The sequence below is a fragment of the Desmodus rotundus genome, chromosome Y (genome assembly GCF_022682495.2).
Source record: "Desmodus rotundus isolate HL8 chromosome Y, HLdesRot8A.1, whole genome shotgun sequence".
Classification (NCBI taxonomy): Eukaryota; Metazoa; Chordata; class Mammalia; order Chiroptera; family Phyllostomidae; genus Desmodus; species Desmodus rotundus.
In genome coordinates this window covers 4,705,622-4,726,808 of record NC_092332.1, presented here as the reverse complement: position 1 = coordinate 4,726,808, position 21,187 = coordinate 4,705,622, and the positions used below count along the sequence as shown (strand labels likewise).

The following is a 21,187-nucleotide window of genomic DNA, read 5'->3' as shown; positions in this document are numbered from 1 at the left end:
AGGGTAGGGAGGAAGAGAAACATCAATTGGTTGCCTCCTGCACATGACATGACTGGGGACTGAACCTGAATCCTACGCATGTGACTTGACAGGGAATCAAACCCACAACCTTTGGTATGTGAGAAAATGTTCCAACTAACAGCCACACCAGTGAGGGCTATTACTCATACTCTTCAAATTTTTAAATAAATTAATAAGATTGTGTATGTCTTAACATCATTTTATCCCAGGTTTATTTGTGTGGGTTTTATTTACTTTTAAAATCAAAAGTAAGTGTTTATTTACTTTTATTTACCTTTTTTTTACTTTTTACTTTTTTAGAAAAGGAAGGAGAAACAGAGAGAAACAATCATTGATGTGTGAGAGATACATGGATTAGTTGCTTTTCTCCCCCACCCAGACACATGCCCTGACAGAGAACCAAGCCAGTGACCCTTCAGTTCACAGGCAGGCTGGCTGGCGCTTAGCCAGTCAGGAATGGGTTTTCATTTTTAAAAACAGCTTCACATCTCAAGTAAAAGTAACACAGATGTATAAAACAAAGAAAATTCATTCCTTTATTACTAATCATATTGTAAAATTTACTTACTCATTTAGTAACCAAATATAAGTCAACAACAATATAATATCAAAGATCTCCAACTTAACATTTCTTCTGATTCCAGGGACTTAGAATATCCACAAGCCTTAACATTTTTATTAAATCAATTTCTTGCTTTTTACAGTAATTTTAGAGCTGAAATGTACCATATAGACCTAGTGCACCTCTGCCTTCAAAGGAGAACTTCAAATATTTATATGTTCATGGAAATTTTAGGAGACAATTCTGACCAGGAACAAAATCATAGAAATAGTAACAGTGTGAAAATTCACTATATTGTTGGTATCAGAAGTATTAGCAGAAGAAAAGAGCAAATTATAGGAAGTTTGTGTTGATGTAAATTAAGGTTTACATTATACTACCTTCAAATTAAAACTGAACCAATAACATTATCTCTTTAGTACTATAATTAACTTCCTATCTTCTAATGATTAATAAATAATTTTATGCTGTGGTCTTAGAATATTAAAATTAATTATGGAAGTGATAGTATTTGTGAGTGTCTGCCTAGAAATATATGCCTTCTTACCTTACTGTGAAGAAAGAGTTCCAACGTTGGCTGGTGGTGTCACTCAGTGGATTGAGCATGGGCCTGCAAACCAAAGGGTCGCTGGTTTGATTCCCAGTCAGGGCACATGCCTGGGTTGCGGGCCAGGTCCCCAGTGGGAATGTGTGAGAGGCAACCACACATGGATGTTTCTTTCCCTCTCCTTCTCCCTCCCTTCCCCTCTCTCTAAAAACAAGTAAAATATCAAAAGGGAAAAAAAACAACAAAGTAGTCCCAGTCTGGAATGAAGACCACATATTTTAAAGATGAAGAGGTTTAAGCCTAAATCAGAGTAGATATTAGGAACAAGACTTTAAATAACAGGTGACTTTTTGTAGACTAAGATTATTATGTTTTTATATTCAAATACCAATTTTTAACTTTTACTGCTTTAATTTCCCATTGTTACAGCTGTTACATATCAAAACTTGACAAAGAAATTTTCATGTCAATATAGCAAAGTTCTAAAAATTAGTTCTTGTCAGTTTTATCTTTTATTTTAAGAATATTCAATATTCATTTGATGTTATGAATAATTTTCCTTCATAATAGGTATTGCCTTCTGAAAATACTAAAGCAATGTCAGACATTGAGGGAAGCTCTCATTGCTGCAGGAAAAGAGATTATATGGCATGGGAGGACAAAAGATGAACCAGCACATTACTGCAACATTTGTGAGGTAACCATTCTTACTGAGAGTAGTTTCACTGTAGATCCTTTATGGTTTTTTATTTATAAATTTACCTATAAAGTTATATAATGCCTTGTATTGAAATTGTTACAACTATTGTATTAAATGTTTATATGATTGTATTTGAAGACTATTAGAGTAGTCTTACGGAATTAACTAAATCCCTAGACTAATACATAATGTTAGGGATAAGTACTTAGAAAGTGAAATCATCCCGCGCTGGTGTGGCTTAGTGGATTGAGCACGGGCCTGTGAACCAAAGTGTCACCATTTCTATTCCCAGTCAGGGAACTTGCCTGGGTTGCAAGCCAGGTCTCCAGTGGGGGGGCACACAAGAGACAACCACACATGGATCTTTCTCTCTTTTTCCCTCTCTAAAAATAAATAGGTAAAATCTTTAAAGAAAAAAAAGTGAAATCAACAGGTTACTTGATCAGATGGGGAGTGATGGCAAGTTGAAAAATTCCAGAATGAACATGGGACTTCCAGCCAAGATGGAGCATAGGTAGACACATTGTGCCTCCTCGCACAACCAAAATAATGACAATAAATTTAAAAACAGAACACAACCAGAACTTCCAGAAAATAAAACTGTATGGAAGTCTGACACCAAGGAGTTAAAGAAGAAACATTCAACCAGACCAGTAGGAGGAGTGGAGAGAGGCAGGTGGGTGAAGAGCACTGTCAGCAAGGCAGCAGCTGCATGATGGGCCAATCCCACATTTATGTGCAGATAAATGGGGGGAAACAACTGGGGAGCAAGACGGACCACACAACCTAGGGTTCCAGTGCAAGGAAATAGACTCAAAACCTCTGACTAAAAACACCTGTGGGGATTGAGGTAGCAGCAGGAGAAAACTCCCAGCCTCACAGGAGAGTTCACTGGAGAGACCCACAGGGTCCTAGAACATACACAAACCCACCAACCTGGGAGTCAGCACCAGAAGGGACCAATTTGCTTGTGGGTAGTGGGGGAAGTGACTGAAATCCAGCAGAGAGCTGAGCGGGTGGCACTGTTCTGTCTTGGACCCCTCTCCCACAGACAGCATCATAACTCTGTGATGTGGGTTGTCCTGCCCTGTGGAATACCTAAGGCTCTGCCCCTTCATACCAAACAGTTTCACCAAACTCCCTCCCACCCCAAAATGAACAAAATGAAACAGCATATCAAAGCTCCAGAAAAAATACAACCAAAGGATGAAGACATAGCTAACCTATCAGATGCATAGTTCAAAATACTGGTAATCAGGATGCTCACAGACCCGATTGAATATGGTCACAAAATAGAGGACAAAGTAAACACTATGAAAAGTGAAATAAAATAAAATGTATAGGGAACCAACAGTCATGGGAAGGAAACCGGGACTCAAATCTTAACAATTTGGACCAGAAGGAGGAAAGAAATATTGAACCAGAATACAATGAAGAAACAAGATTTTTTTTTTTTAATGAGGAGAGGCTTAGGGGCCTCCAGGACAACTTTAATCATTCTAGCATCCAAATCATAGGGGTGCCAGAAGAAGAACAACTTAAAAACTTATTTGAAACACATAATGAAGGGGAACTTCCCCAGTCTGGCAACAGAAATAGACTTCCAGGAAGTCCAGGAAGCTCAGAGAGTCCCAAAGAAGTGGGACCCAAGGAGGAACACACCAAGGCACATCATCATTACATTACCCAAGATTAAAGAGAAGGAGAGAATCTTAGAAGCAGCAAGAGAAAAGGACACAGTTACCTACAAAGGAGTGCCCATAAGACTATCAGCTGATTTCTCCAAAGAAACCTTGCAGGCAAGAAGGGGCTGGCAAGAAGTATTCCAAGTCATGAAAGGCAAGGACCTACATCCAAGATGACTCTATCCAGCAAAGCTGTCATTTAGAATGGAAGGGCAGGAAAAGTGCTTCCCAGATAAGGTCCAATTAAAGGAGTTCATCATTACCAAGCCCTATTATATGAAATGTTAAAGGGACTTACCTAAGACAAAAGAAGACGATCAATACTATGAACAGTAAAATAAAGACAAACTCACAACTAGAACAGGAACAGAATCACAGAAATGGAGATCACATGGAGGGTTATCAGCAGGGTAGTGGGAAGGAGAGGCTTGGGGAAAAAGGTACAGGGAATAAGAAGCATAAATGGTAGGTAGAAAATAGGGAGAGGTTAAGAATAGTATGGGAAATGGAGAAGCCAAAGGACTTAAATGTACAACCTGTGGACATGAAGTAAGGTAGGGGAATGCTGGTGGGAGGCAAGGTGCAAGGCAGAAGGAAATGGGAGGAAATGGGACAAGTATAATAGCATACTCAGTAAAATATATTTAAAAAGAAAAATTCCAAAACTTTCAACTGAGGTCACTAACCTATCACTTTTTATCAGCAGTAATAGAAAACTTTATGGATTCCAGAATTTTAGGAGAACTGTTCATAGAATAATTTGAGATGTTGAGTTTTTTTACTCAGTAAGTCTTAGGACCACATGCCTAGGCAATTAAAGCTTCACACTAAACCTTGAATCTGTATGCTTCTGAGATAAACTCATTAAGTACATTTGCTAAATTTTAATGTTGTGTAACTCATCATAGTTTAGTATTATAATACAAAACCGATTCTGGTTAGGTATTATACTTCAGATAAATAATGTATCTTTTTAGTATTTGGAAACAAGTGATACATCTATGTTATCCAATATCCTGGCTGAGCCTTTGCAACTGGTCATTCTTTCTGTGTAAGATCTATTTACTTTGTATATTAATGCTCACTAGTTGTTCACTATTTCCCTTAATATATGAGTCTTAGAACTGAACATTTGCTGCTACTCATCTATGAATTTTCAGCTTTTGAAAATAACATGCTTAATTCATTCCAGTGATTTTCTTTCATTGTTTTTCTTAACCTCTGAGCTTTGGTTAAACATTAAGCACAATCATATGCTCTAGAGGTTCAAAAGTGAATAGTATATAGTTGCTACCTTTATGTAAGGAAAGACACATATCCAAATAATGACTTAATCTATGTTCATGTTGTATTTTGGGTAAAATTAAAATAGACTTTTAACTAGTGGTTATAATGAGTATTTACTTTCCTTAGGTCAGTTTCTAAATATGTAACATTAGCCTTCAAGTAGCTAATGTCAATGAAAACATCACTACCCACAATTTCAGATATGTTGGATCATAGTTATACAAAAGTGGTATAAATTTAACTATCTCTATTCTTTTTTTATTCTTTATGAAATAGGTGGAAGTTTTTGATCTGCTTTTTGTTACAAATGAAAGCAATTCTCAAAAGACATACATAGTATATTGCCAAGACTGTGCACGAAAAACAAGTGGAAATTTGGATAATTTTGTGGTGCTAGAACAGTACAAAATGGAGGACCTAATGCAAGTCTATGAACAGTTTACATTAGTAAGTGAAATCAGCATGTGAATACATGGCTGGGTTTGAAGCACAGTGTTTATTTTTGGTACCTGACATATTAATTAGTATGATATTTAAATTTTCCAGTACATAAGAAAAAGATATTTCTGTGTGTTCAAACTTTAAAGCAGTTTACATGTAATAAACATGTATTACTAGTTTTCTTCTCAATGAAAACACCTAGTCACAATAATTGCATTTTAAATTTTTGTGTATCTGTAGATTATTAGCTGAATATTTGTGTTTATTTGACTTAATTAATAAAATGAAGTATGTGGAACTTAATTCCATAAGGATGAACCAAAAGGACATCAGTATTTTTTTAATGTACTTTTGTTTGCAGTTAATTTTATTTAAAACTGATGGAATAATAGATACATCTGGACAAGGTGGTACATGAGATGCATAAAATTAAATTAACAATACTATGAAATCAATAGTATTTAATTTTAAGAATATGCTGCATTTACTTGTGGCTGTAGAATACAAGCATGTTAGTTAATCATGAGTTCTTGATATTGATTCAGTCCTAGTGCCTTTGGTTGTAAATTTTGAAATTAAGTTTCTGGTGTTTTTTGATTGCATACCTCTTAGGATTTCTTGATAAAGAAAATAACATGACATATAACATCTGTCCAGAAAGTACCAGCCATGATGTAGAATGAAATGTAGACACTTACTGAAGAAGATACAAGAAACATTGTACATAGGACAATGACACCTCAGTCCCCTTCAAAGTAGGCCCCTGGAACCTCACACAGTTCTCCCATCGCCATCAGCTGTCCAGTCGTATTTTCCTCAATCTCATTGATGGTCTGAAATCTCTTCCCCTTCAAAGGTGATTTTAGCTCTAGCTACTATGGCTCAGTGTATTCTGTGTTGGCCTATGAAATGAAAGGTTGCTGGCTCAATTCCTGGTCAGGGCAAATGCCTGGGTTTTGAGCCAGGTCCCCAACTGAGGGCATACAAAAGGCAACCAGTCGATGTTTCTCTTACACATTGATGTTTCTTTCCCTCTCTTTCTCCATCCCTTCCCTCTCTCTAAAAATAAATAAATAAAGCTTTTTCTTTAAAAAAAAATGGTAATTTTAGTTTTGGGAAAATCCAGAAGTCACAGGGTGCCAAATATGGGCTGTATGGATGCCGAGTTACCTGGGTGATAATGATGTTTTGCCAAAAAAAACTCTGTCCTAGATGTGATGCATGAGTGGGCACACTATCACGATAAACCTGCCAATCACCAGTTGCCCACAGCTGCGGCCTTCTGAGTCATTCAGATTGTTTCCACGGAGGAATGTTCAAGCATAACATGAAATTGCATAGAGATTTGTTGCCCTGCTCACTCAATCATTTTGAATGTGACAGCCACACAGTGTAGATGCTCACTCGATGACACCTACTGCCAAATGACCAAAGTCGTCACTGTTCACACATGTGCATTCCAGTCCACTCTCTTTGGCTGCCAGTTTACTTCCATGTCACGTAAATCATTCTCACTATGTTACCAATAGCTGAGATTTTTCTGGACAGAACTTGTATGTGAAATACATAACTCTAATAAATTTAATTTTTTTTTCAATTATTTTTCCACAAGATTCTCTTTTAGTATCTAGAAAATTGGGAATTTGATTATCTTTCATGAGAATTTCTAATAAATAATGAAGCACAGGAAAATGAGGTTAATGCTTCAGAACACTTTAAATGTACCAAGCTGGTGAGCTTGGGACATTTATTGTCTTCCTAACTGATTTTATAAGTATGCAGTATGTTGTTTATAGGTATGAGCTAGGGAATACCAGCAAGAATAATATACCAAAACAATTAACATAACTTATTCTTAATTTTAGGCTCCTTCGATATCCTCCTCCTCTTCTTGATATTGCCCCAAGAATATTAAATGATGCCTTTTCTGCTCTTCAGGAAAGTTTTGCACCGCTGGATTTTGTAACTGTTTCATAAGACAGCTGACTAAAAGCTATTTCTATGCAATCTCCCAAGAACAGAGTGTCAACCAACTTGATATATGAGAGCACTCCCTCTACTTAAGACTCTCAACAAAGCAGATCCAGTGTACTTACTTAAAATAAACATATTTCACGATATCTGACAAAACTGGCAATTTTTAACACACTACTGACTTGAAGACACTTTTTTTTACATTTCTGTATTTCTGGACTGATAAGTTTGGTTTCATCTATATTCTACCTTTCAAGAATTTTCCTTGGGGAAAATACTGTCCTAACTAGTCATTGTTTAGTTAGGATAACTAATTTAAATCTTTGATCAAATTTTTTTATGTGAAAAATTAGATGAAAAAGTCTTTTTACTGATTTTTGGTTTTCTGCATTGTTTTGAGGCCACAACAACTATACTTTTGGTTGCAAAGTAAATTTTTTAAAAATTGAGAGCATAGTAGTCAGCACACAAAGATAATGAATTGCATACAAAGTGGAAGGAATAAACTTCGGATTTGTGATTTTTGTTATTAATCCTGATACAGATTCACACTATTTATGAGTACTTATTTATTGCTTGAAAATATATGTGAGTGGAATGTTGCTTATTTGTTTTCGATTTACCTGCCATTAAATATAAAGGAGTTCTGTCATTTTACATACTACTTTTACATTTTCTATGTGTAAAGAAAACTACTTTGCATTGTACAGAAATGTCTATTAAAATTGTTTAATGTTTAAAGTGTTTTCCACTGTTCAGTTTTAGAAAAACTTCTGTAAATACTGTTTTTGTTCAATTTTAAATGTTTTTATATATTTACATAGAAAGATACACATATATAACATAAAATATATAATTGTATAAAGGTAAAACTTAAAATTTTTCTGATCTCTGGTAATTTTTGAGGTAACTACTGCAAAACATTGCTTACAAAAAATGTTTATTTTTAAAGTGTATGTCCTTCAGTCTTGTTTAAGTCACAGTTTACTGCAGTGATGGCCAGTAATAATTGCTGACAAAATGTATCATAGAAAACGGTGAGTGAGGGTTGTAAAGGAAACATAGATTTGCTGATTTTGCTATGAAAGAGTATATGATAGCCTTCACTTTAAAGAATAAACACAGTAAGTGACTTTTTTTTAATTTAATTTTTAGATGACTCTGAAATTCCAACCTTTTCTGCTTGTACAACAGGGGAGGGAGACATATTCAAATTCTGTATCACTAAGTCAATGAATTTTAATAAATTCTTAAAGCTTTTATTTCACATGAACAGATTACTTTTAAGTAACCATAGTATCTTCTTTCTAAAGTATTTATAACAACACTTCCAGTTTCTGAACAGTTTGGCTTGTATTCTCATTTTATAACATGGTTCATTCTATGAATCTTCCAGGGAGTTTTGGTAGAGTCCTATAAATTACTTTATCCAAGCATCAAAAAACAATTTATAATTCCATGTAGTGAAATGCCTTGATGATTCTGTTAATGAACTACCCTTTTCAGACAATCTTTGAGCATTTTGTCTCCCTATAAGTATTGAGTTGGCCAAAAATTCTCTTATCTTTTTCCCATACAGTAGTGGCTCCAGTAGTGCTTAGTTGTCTTTAACTTCATTTGAAACAATTGTGATAGATTGTATTGTGACAGCTGTCCTATCAGTGTGCACATAAAAATAAAAAACAAAATTGGTGAATTTTTGTGTAGCCATTTTAATATTAAGATGCAAGAAAATATGCAACATTTGCAGCATATTATGCTTTATTATTTCAAGAAAGGTAAAAACACAACTGAAATGCAAAACATGAAGTATACCATGTACGGAGAAGGTGCTGTGACTGATTGAACATGAAAAAAGTGGTTTGTGAAGTTTCTTGGTACTACTGACATTTTGGCCAGTAATTTTTTGCTGAGGAGCTGACTTAATGCATTGGAAGATGGTTAGCAGCAGCCCTGGCCGCTACCCACTGGAAGCCAACAGCAGCAAATAGGCAACATAATCAAAGTATCAAAATCAATAAAGGTAATGGTAAAAATGAAAAATGTCTTTTATGGAAAAAAAATACAACATTTTTTGGCCAACCCAATAGTTTAAAGACCAAAAACTTGTAGATACTTCATAAAATTAGTTAATTTTTCAAGAACTAAAATCTCTACAGTAATTTTCATATATAGTAACTTAGAAAGAAATATTTGCAGACCTACTTTTCAAAAGGGATACTCATATGCCATATGACAACATTTCAGGCAACAGTAGACTATTTGTGCTATAGGAATTTCGCAAGATTATAATGGAGCTAAAATTTTTCTATTTCCTAGTAACATAGTTCTCATAATTTCATAGCACAGTATATTACATGTTTTGGTAATGTTACTGTACTGTGTTTATAAAGTCACATACAGTGCTGTCATAGACCTTCACATTCACTCACCCTCACTGACTTACCCACAGCCACTTCCAGTCCTGCAAACTCCATTCATGATACATGCCCTGACAGGTGCACCATTTGCTATCTTTTACACCCTATTCATACTATGCCTTCTCTATAGTTAGATATGTTTAGGTACACAGCATTGTGTTTCAATTGCTTACAGTATTTAGTAATATGCTGTACCAACTTTGTAGACTAGAAGCAATAGGAATTAAGAGTGTAGTATCCTCTACCAGTCCAGTTGTGGATAAGTACACTCTGATGTTCCCACAACAATAAAATCATCTTCATACATTTCTCAAAACCTATCTCTTTTATTAAGGTTACGATAAAGTCCACTGATTGACTAAATGTGGTTCAGGTTTTTTTAACTGCTAATATATTTGTGATTCTTTTGCAAGAAATCCCATTCGAAGACTATTCATAATTTTTTTAAGTGAAAACATTTTTTTGAAACAAAAATTACAAATTAACCATTAGGAAACAAACACTGTAAAATACTAGTGCTACATCTGATTTTTTTCATGACCACTTCTATTTTGTGTTACTTATAAAACATTTTATTGTCTTATTTTTTTTTAGACATTGTTGCCAAGATTAATATAAATTGAATTTAACTGGACATAAAAATGACTTGTGTTCCTTTATTAATCCATGTTGGAAGTATATGTCAACAAAGTTTAAATGGATAAAGAACAGGAAGTGGCCCTGGCTGGTGTGGCTGAATGGAATGAGCACCAGCCTGCAAACCAAAGGGTCGCAGGTTCCATTCCCAGTCAGGGTGTGTGCCTGGGTTGTGGGCCAGGTCCCCAGTGGGGTATGTGCATGGAGCAACCACACATGGATGTTTTTCTCACTCTTCCTTACCCTCTTTCTAAAAATCTTTCAAAACCAAAAAAAAAAGTGTATCACCACCACTTAGAAGACTGTATCAATGAAGCACCTTTGTTACCTCTTCATCAATTTTATTTAAATGGAATTTTGAGAATTTGAAAAGAAACAGATTTTTTTATTCCTGTTATTTTACTTGTGTTAGTTTACTTGTTAAGATCAATTCTGCAAAAGTACTTTTCAATTAAAATTTTATAACAAATTATGTAAAACAGCATTTATTAACTGAGAAATTGGGAACTAAGTCATTTTTTTGGTTTTTGTTACCAGTTAAATAGGAACTTTTTTGTGCTGCACACTATAAAATTAGTGTTTATTTGCACAGTGAGTGTGCAGTTCAACCTAGATAAGTATTTACCAAACAAAATTCGGGCTTCTGCATTTTCAATTAAAACCTAAGTTACTTTTCCAAAATAGTAAATTGAAACTTCAAAATTTCGTATATATTACCTATACCTCAAGTATTTTTTTAGAAAATTAAATCTTTAAAATACATTTGGTCAACTAAAATTTATTATTTAATTCACTATCAATATTAAATTCTTAAATATTTGACTTTTTATGTTAATATGGTATCTTCATCTACTGAAAGCTACTTGTTTACCATCTTGTAAAAATCTAGTGTAAGATATGAACTTGTTATCCTTCCTACACAAAAGTATTTAGTCATCTAGTATGGGAGATTCATGTAGAGTATTTTTAGGGTTTGTGTAAAGGACAGGATATATTCTTACAGATTAAGTCAGTGTTCACACCTCATAGAATGAATATTGGGGAATTTGGTTTTATAAGACACTGCATTAGAGAAGTTAACAGACAATTTGAGAAATAGAACCTGATGTGGTGGTAAAACTTTGTTTTGTTTTGTTTTGTTTTTAACTTACATATTTTTATTCAGTTCTTTTTGATATTTCCTGCAGTTAATAAATGTAACTATTGATTAGTTTTAAGCAAAGAATATTACATTTGAAACTTATCTGTTCCATAGAGTTTGTTCTTTAAACATTTGCCAGAGGGATAGTACTAAAAATAGAAGACCAACAAAGAAATGTGTGGGGCTTGAAAGTTCACAGACCCCTCTCTCCAGTGTTGCTCAGTAGTGGCAGTGTCCTTCAGTAACCAAAAGACTGCAGGTTGACTCCTGGTCAGGGCGCATAACTAGGTTTTGGGTTAACTCCCTGTTCAGACAAAGGTGCATGCAACCCAAGGTCTGAACACTGAAGTTCCCAGTGTGGATCCTGAGTATGTTTATACTAAGGCAAGCAATCAATCCACTGATGGTTCTCTCCATTCCCCTCCCTGTAAAAAGCAAAAGAGAATGTCCTCTAGTGAGGGTTAAAAAAAGAAAATCTTTTCCACAGACCATATTTAAATTGTTCTTCCCATGAGAACCCTTTTAACAAGAAAAAGGGACAGAGCCCAAGGTTATAATTTTTCTTGAGTAAATATTTAGGAAAGTATGGATGGCCAGGAAGGTATGGAATTTAGGAGTAGTTTGGACAGGAGGGTAGTCCAACGAAGGAGAGAAAAGGACCAAGTATTTTTTGGAAAATCACCAGAAGGAAAAGAGGCGACATTAAAAAGAAAACTAGAACAGGAAACAATAATGGAAAACTATGTCCATATCATCCTGAAAAGATAAAAACAGGAAGGGATGTTTAGTGCAAGTAACGGGCTGAGCAGCTTTAGTGGGAATGATAGCCATGGAAGGAGAAAAATTGTGAATTTGAAAGGTCAGTTGTGTCCAGAAAAAATCGGAATATCTTCAGAGTCAGCACATACCACACAGATTACCAACTATGGCATTTTTGTGGCTTTGACCTAGAGTGCTTATGTGCTCATGTTTCAGTGTTTGAAACATCTGAGCTGATGTCTTAAGAAGTACCTTTTAACTTGCCTAAGTGTTACCATAAGATAGTCAAAGGGAGTCTTCCCCTGTTAGCCAAGATGGCAGCACAGATGTTTCTTAGACCAAACACAGCCTAGAAATATAAATGGACAAGATCCAAGTAAATGAAAAGCTAGCAAGATAATTGGATTGGGAAAAAAGACCTTCCCCACCCTCTACTACCAGATTAGGGATGGGGCCTAGGGAAGGCAGACATATGCACCACAGAAGCCAAAATGGGGGAGGGGAGGTGCTGGACCAAAGAGGCCTGTCCATGTAGCAGAGGGAAAGAAGGAATGGTTGGGAGGTAGACCCACCCAAAGTGCTGAAAAGTTTGGGAAGTTGATTGGTCATTCTGAGAAAGTATGTGGTCCTTCTGACATCCAAACTAATACAATCCCCGTGGAACAAAGAGACTGTCTTGTAACCTTCACTCATATACTATACTCACCTGTTCTCTCGGTGGCCTTCAGATGGAAGCCTCTCACTCTCTTCCCTAACCTGGTGATACAATAGCCCATGGACTTGTGCACACTCTCATATGAGAGCATGCAACCATGTGACTCCTGCAGGCTCCTCACAGGGTCCAGGAGGAAGTTTGAAAAGAAGAGCACCCAGAAATAAGCTAAGCTTCCTTGATGGGGGACTATGACCACTCAGCAGTCCCCTGCGCCCTACAAAGGACTGCAAAATGGAGCAGGAACTCAACACTGGCTTTTGTGTTGGTCTTGGTAAGAATGGTTGGACTTTTTCCATGGCATAAAGAGGAGATGGTCTTTGAGACAGAAGACGCTGATTCTCCTTGGTCACTTAGCACCTGGATAAAATCTCTTTCCTTTTGAACCAACATGAATTTTGCTTTTGAGGTGATAATCAGCTAAACCACTAATTTTGTTAAATTATGTAAGTATGACTGAACTATATGTATTATTTACTGTGCACTTGTGATTTCATATATGAAGGGCTTACCATAAATTTCTCTACTTAACCATAACAGTGATCCTGTCTGAGGTTGATGTTATTTGTGTTTATTTTACAGATAAAGGATTAAGGGTCAGAAAGGTAAAGATTAAAATTCTGGGTGTTTTGACTCCATTAGAGGAAATGCTACTCCCTCCCACAACAGGAAGTTTAGAATTGCTACATCTTTTACAAGAACAACATGCTTAAAAACACTTTTCATTGTGACTTTGAATGTGTTAGCCTGTAATTGTTATATTGTAAGAGTAAACCATGTATACTGTTTTGATTAAATTTTTATATTTTCATAATTGGGAATTCACATGCAATTGAAGGAAATAATACAGAGGGTCTTGTATCCATTACATACTTTCCTCCCATGGTAACATCCTGCAAACGGATGGTATAATATATCTTTTATATCACCAACATACAAAATTTTCCTTTCACCACACGGAGCCCTCATGATGCCCTTTTAATATTAAAATTCATCTTCATCACCCATCTATTATCTGTCTCTAACTCCTAGACAACAATTTGTTTTCTATTTATATAATTAAGTCACTTCAAGGTACTTGGATTAAGATGCCAAAGGTGACTTAAGTAAGGTTCATAGTATGTCAACTTCTACAGAGGAAATTTTCATGTATTTTAATCTATTTAGGTTGATTTTGTGACAGGTTTTTTTGTTTGTTTGTTTGTTTTTGCTGAATAGTAGTCCATGCTATGGGTGCATCACAATCTATTACACCATTCACATTGAAGAAAACCTGTGTTTCCACCTTTAGAATATTATAAATGAAGCTAGATTAATGTACAGGTTTTTATGTGGACATAAGATTATTTCTCTGGGATTACTGCACAACAGGACAATTGCTGGGTCAAGTAGTAGCTGCCAAGGGGAAAAGCCAACCCTTCCAGATATTCCTCTTAAGTCATTTTATCATGCTTCTTGTCCACCCAATTAAAACACTTTTCCTTACAAAAATCAAAAACAAATAAAAACCTGAGGGGGCAAAGCAGTAAGAAATCAATGGAAGAAAACTCTGCTTATTCAAAAACAAATGGTCAATGAACTGTTCACAAACATGCACAAAATTACAAAATGCCAAACAATAATAAAAGGCTATCACTATAGTAAAATGGTCATGAAAGTCTAATGAATAAGGATAATTTCTAAAAAATGGAAGCAGGGAGAAGGGCCCTACCCATGTCATCCAACTGCAGCAGAGATAATCTGTAGACAGTGGCAGAAACATTCTGGTCCTCCAGAGGACTGGGCAGCAGGATGAAGGGGTCTGGAATGGGATATGTGGAAATAACAGTGCTGTTTCTTAAGGAGCATCTACCAATGTCACACTACCAGATCTGCATTCCTTTAACCATTGCTCAGTTACATTTTACAGCATAAATGAAGACTGAATGCAAAGAAATGCATCAGGTCCTGAGGTTGGAAGTGATGTGCATAGCAATTTTATTTTTAATAAAATCTTTAACTGTATAAATAAGTAAAAGTGAACATTATAATTCGTGCTGGTTTGGACTTACCCATGTCTTCACCAATTTGTGTTCTTCATTGCTTGTGGATCCAACACCTTCATTCTGGGTCCAATTACTTTCCGCCCAAAGTGTGTCCTTTTTAACTTCTTTATATGAAAATGTATTCATTGTTGAGTGATGGGTTAGTAAATATAGAATTACTTGCTGTTAGCACTTTGAGGATGTATTTTCTTTAAAGAATTTTATTTACTCATTTTCAGAGAAAGGGGAAGGGAAGTAAAAAATGCAGAGAAAAATGTTAGTCAATGTGTAAGACAAACATTGAACAGTGGCCTCTCAAATGCCCCCAATCCAGGCATATGCCCTGATCTGCAGTCAAATCAGTGACCTTTCAGTTTCCAGAATGTCACCCAAAACACTGACCCATACCAATCAGGGCTGGAACATCATTTTACTCTTTATGCTCTTTCTTGGGTAATTTCAGATTTGTTAATCTAATTCTAAATCCTTTATCATGAATTTTTGTTTGCTCGCTGGGGGGGGCAGAGGGTTAAAGAATTTTTCTTTGTATCCGAAGTTTCTGCATTTTCATTGATAATCTCTAGGTATGAACCTAGTCATCCTACTCAAGACATCAGATTTCTCAATCTGAGGATTCAATCTTTTGCTAACTAACTATGGAAAAATTTCAACCTCACTTCCAATTGCCTTTTTCTTAATCTGCTTTTATTTCCCTGAAATGCATGGAGACATTGGGACTTCTCATGGTATTCTCCTTTACTCTTCAGTCCTCCATCATGTTTCCAGTTACCTTTCACTCTGTTTCAGGCACTTCTGTCCAATTTACCTTCCCAGTTTCCCAATCCTTTCATCAGCTCTATCCATCTAGCCGTCTAATCCTACCATAGAGTTTTACACTTTAAAAATTATATTTTTCAGCCCTGACTGATTTGGTTCAGTGGGTTCAGCACCACCCTGCAAAGCTAAAGATCACCAGTTCAATTCCTGGTCAGGGCACATGCTGGGTTTTGGGCCAGGTCTCCAGCTGGGCACATTCAAGAGACAACCAATCAATACATCTTTTTCACATTGATGTTTCTTCCCCCACGTTTCCCTCTCTCTAAATATAAACAAAATTGTTTTTAAAAATTACATTTTTCAATAATATTGTCAAATGTCCCAATGTCCCAGGGAGAGAAAAAAAAATGATCTCCAGTAGAGTTTTCAGTTAAAGGTAGCCACACACACACAGGCTAACAGGTACTAACGAGTACTGAGCACCTGTGGTTTTGTTTGATCCAAACCCTCTCACCATGCTATAGCATCCATTCACTAGGTCATTAGCTACCCTAACACACCTGTTCCTTTAAATATATTTTATCAATTATGCTCTTACAGTTGTCCCATTACCTTCCCCTTTATTCCCCTACACCTTGCACCTCCCCTCCCACCAGCATTCCCCCACTTTAGTTCATGTCCATGGATCATACATATGAGATCTTTGGCTTCTACATTCCCCATACTATTCTTACCCTCCCCCTGTCTATTTTGTGCCTACCATTTATGCTACTTTTTCTCTGTACCTTTTCCCCCACTCTCCCCCTTCCCCTCTCCTGTTGCTAACCCTCTATGTGATCTCCATTTCTGTGGTTCTGTTTCTGCTCTAGCTGTTTGCTTAGTTGGCTTTTGTTTTTGTTTTAGGTGTGGTTGTTAATAACTGTGAGTTTGCTGTCATTTTTACTGTTCCTATTTTTTATCTTCTTAGATAAATTCCTTCAACATCTCATATAATAAGGGCTTGGTGATGATGAACTCCTCGAACTTGATCTTATCTGGGAAGCACTTTATCTGCCCCTGCATGCTAAATGATAGCTTTGCTGGATAGAGTCATCTTGGATGTAGGTCCTTGCCTTTCATGACTTGGAATACTTCTTTTCAGCCCCTTCCTGCCTGCAAGGTTTCTTTTGAGAAATCAGCTGACAGTCTTATGGGAACTCTTTTGTAGGTAACTGTCTCCTTTTCTCTTGCTGCTTTTAACATTCTCTTCTTATCTTTAATCTTGGGTAACATAATGATGATGTGCCTTGGGATGTGCTTCCTTGGGTCCAACTACTTTGGGATTCTTTGAGCTTCCTGGACTTCCTGGAAGTCTATTTCCTTTGACAGATTGGGGAAGTGCTCCATTATTTTTACAAATAAGTTTTCAATTTCTTTCTCTTCCTCTTCTCCTTCTGGCATGCCTACGATTCATATTTTGGAACATTTAAAGGTGTTCTGGAAGTTCCTAACCCTCTCCTCTTTTTTCTTTTTATTTTTTTGAATTCTTGTTTCTTCATTCTGTTCTGGTTGAATGTTTCTTTCTTCCTGTGGTCCACACCATTGATTTGAGTCACAGTTTCCTTCCCATCACTACTGGTACCCTGTACATTCTCCTTTATTTCACTTTTCATACCCTTCACTTCATATTCAGCCATTTCTGTGAGCATCCTGATTACCAGTGTTTTGAACTCTGCGTCTGATTGGCTCTTCATTGTTTACTTCTATTTTTGGAGTTTTGATCTGTTCTTCCATGTGGGCCTTATTTTTTTGTCTCAGCACACCAATACTAGTAAGGGGCAGAGCCTTAGGTATTCACCAGGACAGGGCAACCCCCATCAGTGTGTTGTATGTGGGGAAGGGGTTCAAGAAGGAACAATGCTACTTGCTTGGCTCTCACCCCCCTTTCAGTCACTTCCCCTGTTACCCAGAAGCAAATTGGGCCCTTCTGGCGCTTATTCCCAGGTGAGTGGGTTTGTGTACATCCTAGGACCCTGTGGGTCTCTCCAATGAACTCTCCTGTGAGGCTGGGAGTTTCTCCCACCACCGATTTTTACATTCAGAGGTTTTGAGGCTTTATTTCCCCGCACTGGAATGCTGGGTTGCGTGGTCTCTCCTACTCCCCAGTTGTTCCTCCTGGTTTATCCACACACAAATGTGGGACCACCCAGTCCACCAGCTGCTGCCTGGCTGTGAGTCCTCTCCACCCCGGCTGCCCATCACTGCCCCTCCTACCAGTCTGAATGAATGTTTCATCTTTAACTCCTCCATTTTCGGACCTCCATACACTTCTATATCTGGCAGTCCTGGTTATTATTATTTTTTTTAATTTGTTGCTGTCCTTCTTCTGGTTGTGTGAGGAGGCAAAGCGTATCTACCTACACCTCCTTCTTGGCCAGAAGTCTCCCCCAGCAGTTCTTGATGAGGAGCAATTTTGTGTCCCCCAGAAGACATTAGGAAATGTCTGGAGTCATTGTTCAGTCTCTACTGGAGGGAAAAGGGTGCAACCACTATCTACTGGGTAGAGCCCACATATGCTGCTAAACACCCTGGAATGTACATACGGCCCTTCACCCCCCAAGGAACCCCAGGCTAAAGTTTCAGCTGTGGTGAGGTGGAGAGACCCTACTGTAATGTAACCGGTTAGGATGTCCTGAAGATTTCTAAGCTTTATTTTTAAAATATTTTATTTATTTATTTTTAGACAGAGGGAAAGGGAGGAAGAGAAGCATCAATGTGTCATTGACTCCTGCATGCCCCCTAGTGGGGACCTGGCCCACTACCCAGGCATGTACCCTGACTGGGAATTGAACTGACGACCCTTTGGTTCGCAGGCCAGTGCCCAATCCACTGAGCCACACAAGCCAGGACTGTAAGCTTTAAATGTGATTATCGTATGTGAGCTTATTTACAACATCAGAGTTGGTTGTGTTCATTGATACTGTGCCTGCGTGCCCACAGGCAGATGCCGGCACTTTTTGCCTGCCTTTGAATGTTGACCGTCTCTACAGAATATACTTGCCTACAGATTTCAGGACATGAAAACCTTGAAAGAAAGGAATAGTTTTGCAGAAAGAGCAGGAAATGAGCACATAAACTTCAGACACGCCCTGGGAAACCAAGTGTCTTTTATTGGGAATGTCTGAATGATGAAAATAGGATGTGTACATAGGAAATGTCCTGAAGAAAACAATCGCCTCAGCCATTCCAAAGAGAAGGCTCTGCATTCAGACCTCTTTTTCTGAATCTGTCAGCATAGGAGTTGGCTTCATTTGGAACCACTGTATGTTTGAATACCATTCATAGGAGAACATCAGGGCACTCACTAGCGCGAGGCTGGCCGATATGACGCCCAGCGGCAACACGTAAGAAATGTACTTCACTTTTACCATTTCTCTTCCCACCGGGAAGTCAAGTGGGAACTCAAGGGTGGTCTCGCCGTAAATGTCGACGATGAAATTCCAGCCCGTGGTAAGAGTGATGCAAAAGCAGCTGAAGAAGAGAAACAAGGCAGATATGTTGTAGCAGACCTGGAAGAAATCTGGGTACAGAGCACTGGACCAGCTGGCCCACACGGCCAGGGAGCCAAAGTACAACGTGACCGGCGTCATAAAGTTTGCCAGCAACATGAGATCCTGCCCATAGTAGATTTCGTCTGGAATGTCCCAGCTGTCGTTGAATGCGGCATGCACGGGCAACTTCAGCACATAGCCAGATATGTTAATTCTTTGCACGTAGGAAATTTCCCAAAGTCCAATGTACATCATGGGAATAACATCGCTGTCAAATTCCCACACACGCCAGGATTTGCTGAAGGCTATGCCTAAGCTGCAAGCCCAGGACACATAACTAAGGACCAGGGCCAGCCTTTTGATGAAGAAGCGCATTGATTAGGGTTCACTGAAGACGAGGCCAAGGCATCACCAAGTCAAGCCAGGAACAACCAAAGGAAAAAAACAAAAAACAAAAACAGACTCAAGGAGCCATTGATGGAATGCTGAAAGTTTACATCTGGTGCTTGTCATCTCTAAGTTATATTTAGGGGGCTCACATACAGATTGGTCTTCAGTTAGTGTTCTAAATGTTTGATATGACAATAAAAGATGCCGAGAAATCTGTGACCCTGGTGAGGGCATTGAATTGCCAGGCATTTTGGAAACACAATGTGACAATAACTTAAAAAAGGTGAAATGTTCATACCTCTCCTCTACCACCTTTGATTCCAAGAATAAGATTTTCACAACTCTTATATTGTGAAAATGTATGTGGAGAAATGTTAGTTTTATCACCATGTATTACAGAGAAAAATTGGAAATAACCTAAAAGTTTGTTAATAGAGGAATGCTTACATAAATTATGCTACATGCAGGAATATAGTGGCCATTACCAAGAATAAACTGTCTGAAGAAATTTCTGCATTATACTGAAAAAAAGCACGAAGTGAATAAATAATACATATGATATGATCATTTGTGTCAAAAGAAAAACAGGTATAATTTTCTTTATTGATACAAGTAGATATGCGAATTTTTTTTTTATTATTATTTAGAAGGGTGCTCACCAAGGCAGTAATTCTAGGCAGATGAGTTGAGAGGGGTAGACTTTCAGTCTTATTTATATATTTTTTCTGTAATTTGTATGGTTTTTCATGAAAGAACACATGTACTTTTGTAATGAAAAATAAGCATGACCTTGACCATCTATAATATGTTGCATACAACAGGTCACACCTGTTTACTTTCTTACCCATCACTTGCTCAAGACTCCACCTTTAGATGTTGGCTTCTTTTGGGAGGGAGTTCAAAAGACTCTGACGCATTTTGCATGAGGCAAATGCATTCTACGAAGCAAACTCTAGATTGTGGACCAACTGATTTGGGTCTCTTTTCGATTTGAACCCTTGGAAGAAGTTGCTGGGCTAATCGAAAAACGGTGTGCCCAAGGGCTTCTCTCTCTGCTGATTAATTCAAAGGAGTGAGGCAGGGTCCACTGAGAGGGGAGACCTTAGGCACGTGCCCATTCAGAAGCACTCAGCGCCCTCCACCCCCTACCTCCTTGCCCTGAAGCCCGCTAACCCCAGCAGGGTGCCCACTCTTGCACTGTCTGGGGAATGCATCTTATAAGTGCACGAGGCTGGCAGCGTCACACTTGGGAAGTTCCCAAGTTCCCAAGTGTTTCCCTGAAGACTAAACTTGAAAGACTCCGTGTTTCTTAGTTTAAAATGTTACCAGCTGTGGACGTGGAAGGAGTGAAGCTTTGAGGAAGATGGGAGCACAGCAGATGTTGTTCGTAGCAGTAGGAAATGTTGAACGGGAAGGGGAAGGTCCAGCCCACATTAAGCGATCCCCAAACAGAGATGAGTCACCTGCAGTGGAAGAAGAACGGTTAGGTAGAGTCTGGGGCTCTGAACAAAGCCTACCTGCTCCCTGCCCCTCACTGAAGACTTAACTCTGCATGGACCTTGTGTTTTGCTCAGGTCATGC

The 21,187-nt window shown here is 37.6% G+C and overlaps 1 protein-coding gene across 6 annotated transcripts in view; it reads left to right on the top strand.

The window, feature by feature from the left end:
- Window positions 1-10,235, top strand: part of LOC139440591 (lysine-specific demethylase 6A-like) — a 252,814-nt gene extending 242,579 nt beyond the window's left edge. For all 6 annotated transcript variants that reach the window (XM_071220416.1, XM_071220418.1, XM_071220417.1 and 3 more), the window contains 3 exons: window positions 1,701-1,827; window positions 5,079-5,249; window positions 7,109-10,235. In XM_071220416.1, the coding sequence (XP_071076517.1) occupies window positions 1,701-1,827; window positions 5,079-5,249; window positions 7,109-7,138 (328 nt within the window). In that variant the 3' untranslated portion in view covers window positions 7,139-10,235. The remainder of the gene's footprint in view (window positions 1-1,700; window positions 1,828-5,078; window positions 5,250-7,108) is intronic.
- The last annotated feature ends 10,952 nt before the right edge of the window (window positions 10,236-21,187 follow it).